Below are 13,385 nucleotides of genomic sequence, written 5' to 3'. Positions count from 1 at the left end.
GGGTGTGGGTACCGTGACAAAGCTGAAAACACTCTGTTGTTTTCCATTGCGCACATGGAAATCCACAAACGGAAACCTCCCCTAGGTTTCCACCTCTTTGATATTCAAGACCAAAACAGAAAAACAGCCAAGAAGTGTCTTTGTTCGACTTGACCCCATCACAATTAATTTCTGGAGAATTTGTGATCAAAATTAGTTGCACACAGAGATTACAGTAAACAGTGTCTGGCTATGATTAAAGTTAATGTTTCATGACTCACCATTTCCCCAAAAAGAGGTCAGAGCAGCATTCCTCTGATAACAGCACGGGGAAGTGCGCTTTGATTTGGTTGTTGACAGCCTTGTGTTGCTGTTCAGATGCTCCACCCCTATTATGGAGATAACACTGATTATAAAAAGGGGTGTGCGTAAATATGTGAGCCAACGTGTCCTTGTTGTTGAGCGTGTGTGACTTTAATACAGCAGAATGTTTACTGGCAAACGGAAGAGGGCAGGAAAACTGAGATAAGGAGGTAAAAAAGAGAACATAATGGGTAGCAACAAAGAGATGAGCCAACATCAACACTTACAAAGCATTTTAACTTAAATTAACTAAATGTTTTGTATAACAACTGGACAGTGTGTATTTTACAGGGAATAACACTTTATCATTTTCTTTTTACTGCTATTGCCAAACCTGGCCTTGTTTCAAGGCAGAGTGCTACAGGACCATGTTCAAATTTTATGGGCCTATAAATTGCACAACACAACTGTAGGGCCAAAATTGAAAATAACTTTCTCTGTAGTAATGGATTACAAATATATTGCAGTGGGACAACCAAAAAATAATGTGGCAATAACATTTCTTTAAACTGTAGCAGCCAAGTGCACCAGTGTGCCAAGACAAAAATATGTTTATAGTTTTTAACACGGGAAACAATACAATCTCAATCTTCAGCCTCATCCTCTGAGCCCTCCGAGGAAACGTCTGTGGGTCTGCGTGACTGTGTGTGCAAGGCAGAGTGTGTGTGCAGCACCATGTCCACCCGGAGGACACTCCTGACACACTGCAGCACGGCCAGAAGCAGCTGGTATTTGCAAGAGACAGATTCAAGGCCCGAGTCCAACATAAGAGCTTTGGATAAAACGTCAGTCCTTCCACAACAATGCATGCTTAGTTTACAACCCGCTGCAGGAAATTCACTAGCACAACAAGCCTGTACAAGACTTGTGCTGGGTTTTTGTTTAGAAAGGAGGCTGAACGTGTGGGAATCTTTTGGAAGCAAACCGAGGATCCTGGTTTGAATCTGTAGGAAGTGTCGCGCACTGTGGGAGTAAATCTGTTGTGGGACACTCAGGAGAGCACTTGCCAAGAGCTGGGAAACAGCAGGGGTACTCATCTTTGTACCATTAGAAACCAAGCGACAGCGGGCATGTTGTAAGAGGGCATGATTTAAGAGAAACTCGAATGTTCCACCGGCAGCTAAAACACAGCCTGGCTCCAACACACACTGCTGAGAGAGGATTGCATTGGAGGGTGTGTGGGTGGTTCTATCAGAGTGATCAGATGCAGGTGAAGATGTGCTATCGTGAAACTGGTTTGTCCTTTTTGATGCTGTGGTTGAAGTCCTTCCCATGGGCTGGAAAGTTACAAGTAGCATGCGGATGGCATCTTGAAACGCACATGCAACCTGGTCTGTCTGGCCTTCCCCTGCGCCACAAATGACCAGACTACAGGGTTCGCCTGTGACCCTCTTCTCTAAATCCTGGAAAGCCACATGAACGTATCTGAGTAAGAGAAAAAGAGATTCATGTTAATTTCCCTCATGGAAACTAGATGAAGAAATCACTGAAATTCAAAGCCTTGTGATGTGTATTTCCACTAATACTGTATATATATATCTATACCAGGGACAACAGGTTTATGTACACGAGAAACAAGTGACATGTTATCATACCTATGTGCTCCAAGTAGTATTGGCCGGCAAAAGGTCAGAGTAGAAACATCCTGTGATTCAATCGTCCAGCAGTCTGACACTGGTGTTGTTCCACTTAGTTTGGCAAAGAGGGCCAGCTCATCTTTGCCGATGCACTCCACAACACACATTTGTGCCTGGGCAGCTGAAGCCAGAACAGCCGCAGACTGTTTCACTGCAGAGAGAAGCACAGAGACACCCAAACGCTGCAGGTTTGCAATGACGCACTGTAGTGACCTTTCTGACCAGGCACTGAACTCCACAAAACTTTTCTCCTCAGTCACTAGGCCTCCACATCCCACCTTAAGCACATCTACAGCGCCAAGTATTTTCGGCTGCAGGTACCCGCTGAATACTACAGCTTTAACTGGCTGGTCTTCAGTCCGAGGGCAGGGCACAGCAAAGTCCCTGTGAATGACCTGCCCATCAATCAAACGTGAGCAGCTCATAGGGAAGCCTGACACCGCCGTATGCAGGGCAGGGAAGTTGTCATTTACAAAGTGAAGTGCTGAGGAAGGTTGGTCATTTACAAACGTCCAGTGCCTGAGAACTTCACAGGTGAGGTTGCTTATGAAGTCACAGTGGGTGTGGCCGAGACGAGTGTGGAAGAATGATGTCAGCAGCTTTTGAACGCAGTGAGGGTCTGAGTGAGCAGCTGGTTGATGTGATTTTGCAGTGAAATCCTCCCAGGAAACACAGAATCCATACGAGGCCACTCCTACAGCGATGAGATCCTCCAATTCCGCCAATGCAAATGCGAGCAGTTCATCAGCAAAGCGCCTGGCAGTGGCAGCTTCTGCTGCCTCCCGAGAGTTATAAGTGTGAGACACGTTAGGCTCCTTGCAAGCTTTCGTATGAATCATTCGCAGTAATGATGCCAGCAGCAATATAAAGGTCTTGGATCCATCTCCTGTTGAGCTGCTATGCTTCCAGACACACTCCACCACCATCCTAAAAAGAAGAACACACAAATATAACGTAAATACAAATTACACTTGTTATATAGTATTGCAAAAGGAAAAAAGTTGATGTCTATACGTTACCTAGCGAGTGGAGATTCAAGCCGCAGTGCTTTGAGGATGCGTGTCCCACTGCGGCTCAGCATGGCGTGTCCTGTGTCCCGGGTGAACAGCACCTGTCCTCCCTCTGGACCGAAGCTGCGGAGGACAGTTGCCTCCAGGGCACCAACTGTCTGCAGGACATGTTTGAGGTGAAGACGATCCACTGGTAGCATCTCCACAACCTGGGAAACACACAGGATCAGAGGCAAGGGTTTAAACTATTCACTACAAAACAGGTATTTATTAACTTTAAAAACAAAAGTCATCCCAGAAAACCCCTCTTTAGATTCAGCATAGTATACAGTGTGCAAATATACGATTTAGACTTATCCTGTGAAGGCAGAATTTGATTTTATCACCGTTGATGCTCAACAGGTGTCTATTTAGGACAATCGCTTACATTTAAGAACCATGTCCTAAGTTTTAAATGTAGAACAACAACATAAATTTCTCATTTATACAGAAATATCTGTTCACATAATATTATAGCATCTGTACAGTACCTAGGCAGTTATATATCATCTTTATCACACTGTAATATTTTATTTAGTAGAGTATACATGTGGTAGACACACTTTATGTATGCTAGATAATGTACTGCATGTACTGCATTACATGTCCTGTCCGTGTACTCATACTGTGACACATCAGTGAAGTTATCATGACACGCAAAGTTAGCAAATCGCTACTGAAAACACTAGTATCGTTAGCATCTGCTAGCTTGGTAACCTAGCTAAACCAACCTACTCGCCGCGAATACATGGAGTTTAATTTATTACAAACATTTACTATATAGACATGACATAAACGCATCGTCAGGTTAACAGAAACAGTATCTTAAAAGTAAAACACGAGTTAAATCTGACAGAACTCACCGTTAGTCCAACAGAAGGACGCTTTCTACCTCTGTATCCTGGAGACCAGTCTTCTTCTGGGGTTTGTTGGGATGTATCGGATTATACTGCCTCCCAGCGTGCGGAGTTATGAGTTGTTTTTCTATCTCCAAATACCAACCACATATTTATACTGTATATGTGGTTATAAAGGTTACTTCTTTATGTCTTCACATATTATATATATATGTATATATTTATAATATATATATATCACATTTGAATGATTACTTCATGACTATTAATAAATATATAGGTAATAATTATAACATATTTACGTGTGTGACTGTATGAGCCATTCTGTATGTTTGATATCAAATAAACTGTAAAAAAGTGATCATGTGTGTGATGGCTGCTTTTTCTCTTTATCAGTCCTGTTGTGATGCTGAGTGTGCACATTGTGTGTTTCCTGTGCATGAGGCAACAGCCCAAATGTGCCGATTTACAATGTTACTGTGTGTGTATTGACCCCAGCAGATATGAAGAGAATCTATTACTCATTGTGCATTTTTTGTTTGTTATGATCTGTTATGTCAAACCAACTATTTTTATTAACCACATTAAATAATATATCTAACATGAAAGCGTAATGTAACAACTACTATTAAAGTAGAAGAGGGTGGGTTTAAAAAGAATTAATACTCATGACACAAATCAGTTGAACTACAAATAATTGAAGGCCTTTAAATTCTAAATGATGTTCAAAGATTGGGCCATTATTTCCCTGAGTTTATCTTAACGGCATGGAGAATTTCTGAAGAACTATTAATGTGTGAGCCACATCTTCTAATAATTCACACAAAGTTCTGACCACTGATAATAATACGACAGGACATTAGATGATGATACAGAGATGCATATTTTTGTCTGTTAGTTAGCAGGATTATTCAAAAACTGCTAAGCCAATTACATTTCAGAGTTGATCAACAATTTTCTTTACCACTTTCTTTCACGAAGATATAGGGCATTAGATTTGCGCTTTCTAAGCACCTGTCTTGTTATTGAATGTGAATTCTATTAATACAAAAGGCTCAATTTACTACAGGCATAAAACTGTTATGCCTAAAAGTGGGTTATCTACACTGTCAACTAAATACTTCATTACAGCTTTAAATCAACTGGCCTCCACGCTGCACCTCTTGAAGGAGTGACACTCACAACTGAAACTGTTTGTGATATTTCTTTCTGTGACAGACAGAGGTTATGTCGAGCTCCCTGTTTCCCTGCCCATCCTCCACCGTCTCTCGTCCTCTCTTTCTCTTCGGCGTCTCTGTGCATCTCTGGTACCTCAAGGTGAACGGGGCGGGGCTGGAACTTGATCTCTGTGTTGCTGCAGAAACCACATCCTAAGTTTCTAAATCAGGCAACGTCATCTATACATAGACGATATGAGACAGTTGTGAAGCTGTACGGCCAGATGCACACATATAGAGCCGTCCACGCTGAATGTAAATGTCCTCTAATGCTGAACTGTCGGTATGCTAATGAGAATTAAAAAAGCCATGTCACTACGCTTATGAATATGCATCGGTGGCCCGCTGACCTGTCGGGTGGGACAGAGGTCACAATAGGTGGGACATCAGAAGTAAGGACCAGCGGTCCCACGAGACCTGAATGGACAGAAAAGTACACATTTTTCCTCTCCCCCTTACACACACACACACACACACACACACACACACACACACACACACACACACACACACACACACACACACACACACACACACACGCACACACACAAACATATGGAAGCAACACAAGATGACCAAGCGACCGATCTCACCCCCAACTCCATCTTGTCCTACCCTCTCACTTTCTCTCTTTCTCTCTCGATGCAGCTTCACACACTTGCACTGTTCGTGTTGATGTCTCAGAACTGGAGACACAACAACAAAGGGGCTGACACTTGCCTCACTGCTCTCCATCTCTCTGCTTTATCATTTTTCCTCCTCCGCCTCTTTTCCCTGTAAAGAAAAGGAATACCTGAGAGGCTGAACGCTGCTGCTGAGACCGCTGAATACAGGTATGCCTCAAATTTGACTATTTTTTTAATCAATCAAAACTTTGATTTCTTTCTCTTTTGAATGTGCTGACTGAATATTAACTGGGTGTAAACAATGTGCACAAAAGATTGCTAATAATAACAATAATAATAATCATGTCGATGCAGGTCATTTTATTGTTTACTGGATATGCAAGAACACAATCAATATGAGTGAAGTCCAACTCCAGGTTCAATTATTTTCTTTCAGTTTCGATAATTTACACGGTGCTCTGATGTTAAGCCACGATTACAACAGTTTCTTTCTAAAAGTGTGATGGTAAATTGTTTTCACTGTCAGATTTGTAAACTTGTTTGATTAGGTGTTAAATGAGTTTTAGCTGCATTAACAACTGAAGTAAGGTCCATATGGTGCAACTGTCTTTCATTATAGCCTCTGTAATAAAAATTTGAAAAAGACATTTTATACATTGACTAATATTCGTAAATCATTGTTAAATAATTACTATATTAACTAGTTGGTAATCATGTAATGTTTATTTTATATTGGCACACGTTCCTAAACTCATCAGTATCTGAAATATTGTTTAAAATCCATGATCTTTAACTGTAACATGTGAGACATGCAGTTATTATTCCTTTCGATCCGTGCTAAATGTTTTGTTTGCTCCTGTAGCTGTCCATACATGAACGGCAGCTTCTGCAATATTATAAAAATAAAAGTATCCTGAAAAAGCAGAAATAAGTCGGAGAACACGTCTTCTGATTCAGCCCCGCATACTTACTCTGATTACGGCAGAGTAGAAAATAACATATCGCAACATAATTTCAGCGTCCAGTCTTGGCTTCGATCCTTTGTTAACGTGCACAGAGCGTGACCTTGGTCCATCACCACCTCTGGCTGCTCACAGAGGAACAGCAGAGGTCCACGCGTGACGCTTCGACTCTGCGTCTCCCTCGCAACCTCCCCCTCTCGAGTCCTGCCCTCTCCCCTTCATGTCAGCAGATTTGGCAGAGACAGCAGTTTGCATATCCTGTATTCAAGTTTGTGCCAGACGAGCAGAAACAGGAGAAGTCATTTGACTCCGATGTTCATACCGTGTCCATAAGCACATTATTGCTTCAAATATATCCATTGATGGCGTTTTGGAAACTCTGCTCTAATCTGTATTTGTGTCTGGTTTAGATGGTTCCCATTTGACTGTTGCACATATGGAGGCATATTATGCCTGTTTCTGTTTTGTTGAAATATAATGTATGTTGCACATGTTGTGACTGAACAGTCTTCTCCGGTCCCTACGTTTCTCTGGCCAGTTAATTCAGGATCTGCTGTCAATCATCAAACAATGACCGGGACCCGTCGAGCTGCCCCGGCTGCACCGGGAACCCCGGCTACACCAACGCTTTTGACAAATGCAACGACAACCACAGGCCGAAACCAATCCGGAGGCCACGATCCAAAGAAGTTCATGAGTGAACTACACAACGTCCACAGTGAGTTGGGAAACCAAGATAAATGTTCACCTCCATGGATTACTATCAAAAATCTTGATATATATTTTCGAGAAACATATCTGAACACCAGAGCCAGAGGATAATTGAGAAATAATCTAAAGGGACAAAGAATCTATATTTCATGGACATTTGGGCAAATATCACAGCTGCAGCAGCTCATACAATATCAACAGAGATTGAAGTTAGCATATCATATTCTCTATTTTCGTTCAGACCCACATGTCCAACTTAAACTGGTTTGTCAAGCTGTCTGCATTCATGTTAGAAAGTCAAACTTAAAAGTCATAAAAAACTGTATCTTGGATTTGAATATTTCGCTTGATATCCGAGTCATACATCCCAAAATACACAGGAGACGGACAAATGAATCCCTTATAGTAATACAGTACAACACCACAACTATATATGGCCTAAAAATTACCACAGATCTGAGTCAGCATCTCTCTGACAATAGTATTTATTACAGGAGCACTGGATTGATTAACTTTGTCAGTGTGGATGATAGTTTGTTCACATGTGATGTTTTAAGACGGAAAGATTAGGGTTTAAGTGGTTAATAAAGATTCCATGTATTTTTATTAGGAGTAATCTGTATGTGTGTGTGTGTTATATGGCTTTTCAGTGCCATCTTGGGCTGTTGCCGCCCTTTGCATCGTGAGTTTGTGCCTGGCGTTGTCCTGTGCTGTGTGCGTCTGGAAGAAGTGCTTGAAAAAGAAGGACAAGGACAAAGAGAAGGACAAGAAGAAGGGAAAAGAGAAAAGCAAAGGAGGCTTTGACACTGAAATGGATGGAGGTTGCAGCGAGGTAGGCCACACACACACACACACACACACACACACACACACACACACACACACACACACACACACACACACACACACACACACACACACACACACACACCGCTGCAGATGTATTGTCCTTCCAATGTATCACAGTTCTGACACTTGGGTCGACCCACACTAGTAAAACTGTCTGTGTGTGATTCGACTAATGGATGTCTCGCACATCGCACAGTTCATGGTGTAGGTTGAGGACTGTGGTAACTTATTTTTAAACATCTTCAAGCTCTATCAAACTCACTGATGGTGTAACATAATCTGTGTTTGATTGCCTCTTACGGTGTAACGCTATATAACGTAGGAACACAGCACAAATAACTCCTTCAAACATTGTTAGACGTGGTTTTCATTGATCACCTGTATCGCTGCATTTTTACCTGCATGTGATATGTTTGTGTGTCTTTGTGTTTGTGCAGGAACCGAAAGATGAAGGCATCAAAGAGACAGAGCTGTCAGATAAAGAGCCCAAAGAAGACGAGAAGCTGGGGAGACTACATTTCACACTAGACTACAACTTCACAGATAACACAGTAAGATGCACACAACTTGTAAATTATTAAATGTCACATTTGAGTGTCCTCAGATCCTCATTTCTTCCTGTGCTCTTTAAATTCCAGCTGGTAGTGGGCATCCTGCAGGCTGCAGAGCTTCCTGCCATGGATGTGGGAGGAAGCTCTGACCCTTACGTTAAACTCTATCTGCTCCCGGACAAAAAGAAAAAGTTTGAAACTAAAATTCACAGGAAGACGCTTGAACCGAACTTCAATGAGACTTTCACATTTAAGGTAAATTGAGGCAAAATAAAAAACGACTTGTTTTTCCGAAGCACGTTCCCTATCAGCGCCTTGATGTGTGTTCTGTACTACAGGTACCGTACACTGAGCTGGGCGGGAAGACACTGGTGATGACGGTGTACGACTTTGACCGTTTCTCAAAGCACGATGCCATAGGAGATGTGAAAATACCGATGAGCGGCGTGGACTTCAGCCAGTCTCTGCAGGAGTGGAGGGACCTGCAGAAGGCAGAGAAGGAGGAGGTGGGAGCCAACTGTTAGAGGTGGTGGGGGGGACAAAAATAAATCTTGCTTTTCCAAAACCGTTAAGATATCCTTTTTAAAATTTGTTTCCTTTTATTTGATGCTGTGTTGTGTGCTAGGAAACAAGGTTATTGATGCTCTGTGTTCCTCTGGTGTAATTAAAATCAAATTCTCCTTTTGAAGTTACTTCAAAACCAGAAGACCGCAGCCTTGTGTGATATTTCAGCTTCTCCATTTAATGATGAAGCCCTGACAACAAACTCACTTCTTTTATTCTTCCTCTTCCCTGTGTCAGAGCGAGCGGCTTGGAGACATCTGTTTGTCCTTGAGGTTTGTGCCCACTGCAGGGAAGTTGACGATGGTGATTCTAGAGGCCAAAAACCTTAAGAAAATGGATGTGGGAGGATTATCAGGTGAGACAAGCAAGTTACTTTTACTGAAGAGCTGGAGATCTTTCAGTATAGATTAAAAATAAAAAAATTCACTGTGTTGATCTCTTTAAGTAACAAGACTCAAACCACTTTTTATAATCGGACTTGGTGGACACTACTCAGCCTAGATTTGTCAGCCCTGGTTGAGCATTAAGGCCTTATAATCACCCTTTTAAGTGCTGTGTCCACTTTCAAGCACTTTCTATTTAGGGGAAACCACCAGGAGCTACTACAATAGATGTGGTGTTTCACTGATGGAGTCGCTGCATCAGTGCCAGGGATTTGGTCGCTCTGACACGAAACCTCTCTGTTCTCACTTTCAGACCCTTATGTGAAGATCCACTTAATGCAGAACGGGAAACGACTCAAGAAAAAGAAAACAACGATAAAGAAGAACACTTTGAACCCGTACTACAACGAGTCTTTCAGCTTTGAGGTGACATGTGAACAGATAGAGGTAAGCAGATTTATACACACACACACACACACGTATGCACACAGATACAACGAGGCAGAAATGCACTTTTTGTTCATGTTATTGTCATCTACAGAAGGTGCAGATAGCAGTGACTGTGCTGGACTATGATAAGATCGGGAAGAACGACGCCATCGGGAAGGTGCTGCTGGGCGCTAACAGCACTGGGACCGAGCAATGCCATTGGTCAGACATGCTGGCTAACCCCCGGCGGCCAATAGCTCAGTGGCACGGCCTCAAGCCAGAGGACGAAATCAACCCACTAATATCCAACAAGAAATGAAACTGTGAACCCAGTGAGCTATGAAATCTTGCAGAATTTACCTAAATTACTTCCAATTTATGTTTTTACATTTGCCTCAAGTCCCATTAAAAATATTTAAGCTACTTAACTGAGTAAATGTACCAATAATACTCTGTTTTAGTCTAGAGATACTGCCCGAGACACTATTATGGACTCAAAGCCTTCATTAACTGCCAACTGCTTCTGTCATAAAGACTTGTAATTAAAGATTTATCACCAGCTACAAATGCTATTAAATAAGCTGAGGTTTTTTCACAACCTTTGTGATGTTTCTTTACGTTTGTCCAGAGTTTTTCAAATTAATTCACAATGCACATAACACAGACCGGCAGAGGGAGACAATCAAAAGGGACAATGAAATTACAGATCCCCATGACTGCTATGTGCCATTATGTTAGTACTTTCAGAATATTCACTATTTCATTATTGTGGTTAAATAATGTATACTATAAATTCTAATGCAGGTTGTTTATTCCATTTTTATCCCATAGGACCATCTTCCATTAGAATTTGTGCTTATAAAAGCTCAGGAAGTTCACTGATGATGATGTTGGAGTACAGCCTAGAATGAGAGGAATGCTAACATAAGCGTTTTGGCATCATCATTTATTGACAGGTTTTCTTTGCAGCATCACGACCAAAACGGCAAAAGGGACCAGAATCACAACAAGAATACAACTGATTTCAGGTCATTTTTAATCCTCACATGTGATTTAGGTGTAACTTCATTTCAAAGACACACTTTATAACAGTTTCTTCCACTTCTTCATCGAAGAAGATATGCAAAGTAAAGCCATGCAGTGAGAAGTTTAGATAAGTGACTTGAATCGAGTCATTCCAAAGTTTGTTGTGTGTCCTCCCTCATATCAGTCCACCCCTGCACACAGGATGGACAATTCAGTGAGCATCATGAGCTTATCAACCGTAGTATCACTGGGCTACAAGGTATGTGACTGTATTATACTGTGCAGATTTTCTTTTATTGTATCATCACGCTATGTCAGGTTAATTTTCTTTAAACCAGGCACATGAAGTGTTTCTCTACTGCTGATCTTTGAGCAATTCATTCACTCATGTAGAACATCATCCACCTTGTTATCTCATATTATCTGTGATGTTTGCACCACATGTTTGTCAAACAGCTGTTGTTCAGATGATGTGTGATGTTTGCTGTGACTGACATAAGCTGTTCTACATGCTCATGATCCAAGACAACATTCTCTTACAAGATATTTTTGTAAAAAGCACAGGTATAAATTATTAAAGCATTTACTGGGGCTCTTGAAAATAACCAATGACAGAGACTTTGTTAATGTTACCATGAACACCTGGGACCTCCCTGCTGTGACAAGTCAAAATGTCTGCTGTGGAAGGGGTCTATTTAATTGTTAAATATAAGTGAGGAGCAGCACGGCACATCACATCTATGGAGAGTTTGAGGCACGTCTCTCTCACACACACACACATAAATTATGCAAAATTTTAAAAACATGCACTTGAACTCATAAAGGTTACTATTAAAATGTACCCTTAGCAAACTTTTAGGTAAAAAGTATCACCCAAAGCCATTTTCCACACTATCTGAAACATCACATACATATGGTGTTACCAAAATAAGAATTTATACACAATGAGACTGGACATGGTCAGTCCCCTGTTATTGGAACATTTTGTATAAGTTCACATATTGTCACTGTACCAGGCAGATGTGGCTGAGTCACTAATCCCCCCAGCAGCTTGCAAATCTCAACAGATCTAGATCGATTTGTTGTGGCCCTGACAATTAAACATACTGCAACTTAAGAAAACTCATGCGAATAGTCAGAAACCACATATAGAGAAGAGGAATGCAAAACCACATGCAGTGCAAATACTCATAATGCGTCCTTTGTGCAGGGGTGGACTGATAGGGAGGAGGACACACAATAAACTTTGTAATGACTCCATACAAGTCATGTATATAAACTTCACCCTGCAAGGCTTTACTTTGATTGTCTTTTATGAAGAAACTGTTATTAAGCGGTACTCTGAAACTAAGTATCACCTAAATCACATAAATGTCTGAAAAACGTCTTAAAATCTGTTTTATTCTTGACGTGATGCTGCAGAGAAACCTGTCAATAAATGCTTTTACCAAAACGCTTATGTTAGCATTCCTCTCATTCAAGGCTGTAATCCAACATCATCATCATCATCATCATCAGTGAACTACCTCAGCTTTTATAAGCACAAATTCTACTGGAAGATTGGATCTAAATGGAAAATTAAAATAAACAACATGCAATATAACTGATAATATCTATTATTTAACCACCATAATGCAATTATGGTAGTAAAGACCCATCGAGGAGCTCATAAAGAAACACAGGCAAGTCCAGTTGCCTACGTAGGCTACGTGTGTGAGTTTTGCAGATACTCTGATCTTGATCTTCACAGATTTACTCACATTCAAATGAAAACACCGGCGGTGTTTCATCCGGTCTCATCCCAGGAGACCCAGTTCAATTTAAAACCAAAAAACAATAACAAAACAAATTTAAACAGCTTCATCCTGCATTAAGAACCTCTGCCCTCTCATTGGCCCAGAGCCTTCACCGTTTACCACAGCTTTTAGCTCATACGTCAAAAATTCTCCCACCCGGGAAACGCGGTCAGCCGAAAATGTGCCGGTACCGTTACAGGTGGACACGTCGTGACGTCACCTGAGAGGTGAACACCGCAGGTCCCCCCCCCATGTGGGCTCAGGACCGTGTTACCTGCCCACTCAGGTGGGGGCTCCTCGTCACGTGGTCTGTCGCCTCCTCCACCAGGTGAGTTCTCCCAGAGACCAGCAGGCATCCATCGTCCGGTGCTGCCGAACCGAACCGA

At 41.6% G+C, this 13,385-nt stretch overlaps 2 protein-coding genes across 2 annotated transcripts; one reads left to right on the top strand and one right to left on the bottom strand.

Moving 5' to 3' along the window:
* Nucleotides 1–778: 778 nt before the first annotated feature.
* On the bottom strand, nucleotides 779–4,877 carry bbs10 (Bardet-Biedl syndrome 10). The gene is made up of 5 exons (XM_061076555.1): nucleotides 4,850–4,877; nucleotides 3,892–3,947; nucleotides 2,999–3,198; nucleotides 1,938–2,906; nucleotides 779–1,767 (listed from the first exon to the last, which is right to left on the bottom strand). Exons 1-5 carry the CDS (start codon nucleotides 4,875–4,877, stop codon nucleotides 927–929), a joined length of 2,094 nt encoding a protein of 697 aa, XP_060932538.1. The 3' UTR covers nucleotides 779–926.
* A 2,383-nt stretch (nucleotides 4,878–7,260) lies between these two features.
* Nucleotides 7,261–10,496, top strand: LOC133009324 (synaptotagmin-A-like). The gene is made up of 8 exons (XM_061076799.1): nucleotides 7,261–7,408; nucleotides 8,052–8,233; nucleotides 8,688–8,801; nucleotides 8,889–9,056; nucleotides 9,140–9,307; nucleotides 9,603–9,720; nucleotides 10,062–10,195; nucleotides 10,290–10,496. The coding sequence occupies exons 1-8, from the start codon at nucleotides 7,261–7,263 to the stop codon at nucleotides 10,494–10,496; spliced, it is 1,239 nt and encodes a 412-aa protein (XP_060932782.1).
* Nucleotides 10,497–13,385: the final 2,889 nt, after the last annotated feature.

The sequence above is a fragment of the Limanda limanda genome, chromosome 8 (genome assembly GCF_963576545.1).
Source record: "Limanda limanda chromosome 8, fLimLim1.1, whole genome shotgun sequence".
Lineage (NCBI taxonomy): Eukaryota > Metazoa > Chordata > Actinopteri > Pleuronectiformes > Pleuronectidae > Limanda > Limanda limanda.
This window is presented reverse-complemented; position numbering and strand designations above follow the sequence as displayed.

Bases quoted from the DNA above. Each gene is read 5' to 3' on its own strand.
- bbs10 (XM_061076555.1), bottom strand. From the start codon at position 4,877: ATGCCCTATATCTTCGTGAAAGAAAGTG. The intron at 3,199-3,891 runs GTGAGTTCTGTC...TGTGTTTCCCAG, and splicing joins GTCCTTCTGTTGGACTAACG to GTTGTGGAGATGCTACCAGT. The intron at 2,907-2,998 runs GTAACGTATAGA...TCTTCTTTTTAG, and splicing joins CTTGAATCTCCACTCGCTAG to GATGGTGGTGGAGTGTGTCT.
- LOC133009324 (XM_061076799.1), top strand. From the start codon at position 7,261: ATGACCGGGACCCGTCGAGCTGCCCCGGCTGCACCGGGAACCCCGGCT. The intron at 7,409-8,051 runs GTGAGTTGGGAA...ATGGCTTTTCAG, and splicing joins TGAACTACACAACGTCCACA to TGCCATCTTGGGCTGTTGCC. The intron at 9,721-10,061 runs GTGAGACAAGCA...TCTCACTTTCAG, and splicing joins GGATGTGGGAGGATTATCAG to ACCCTTATGTGAAGATCCAC.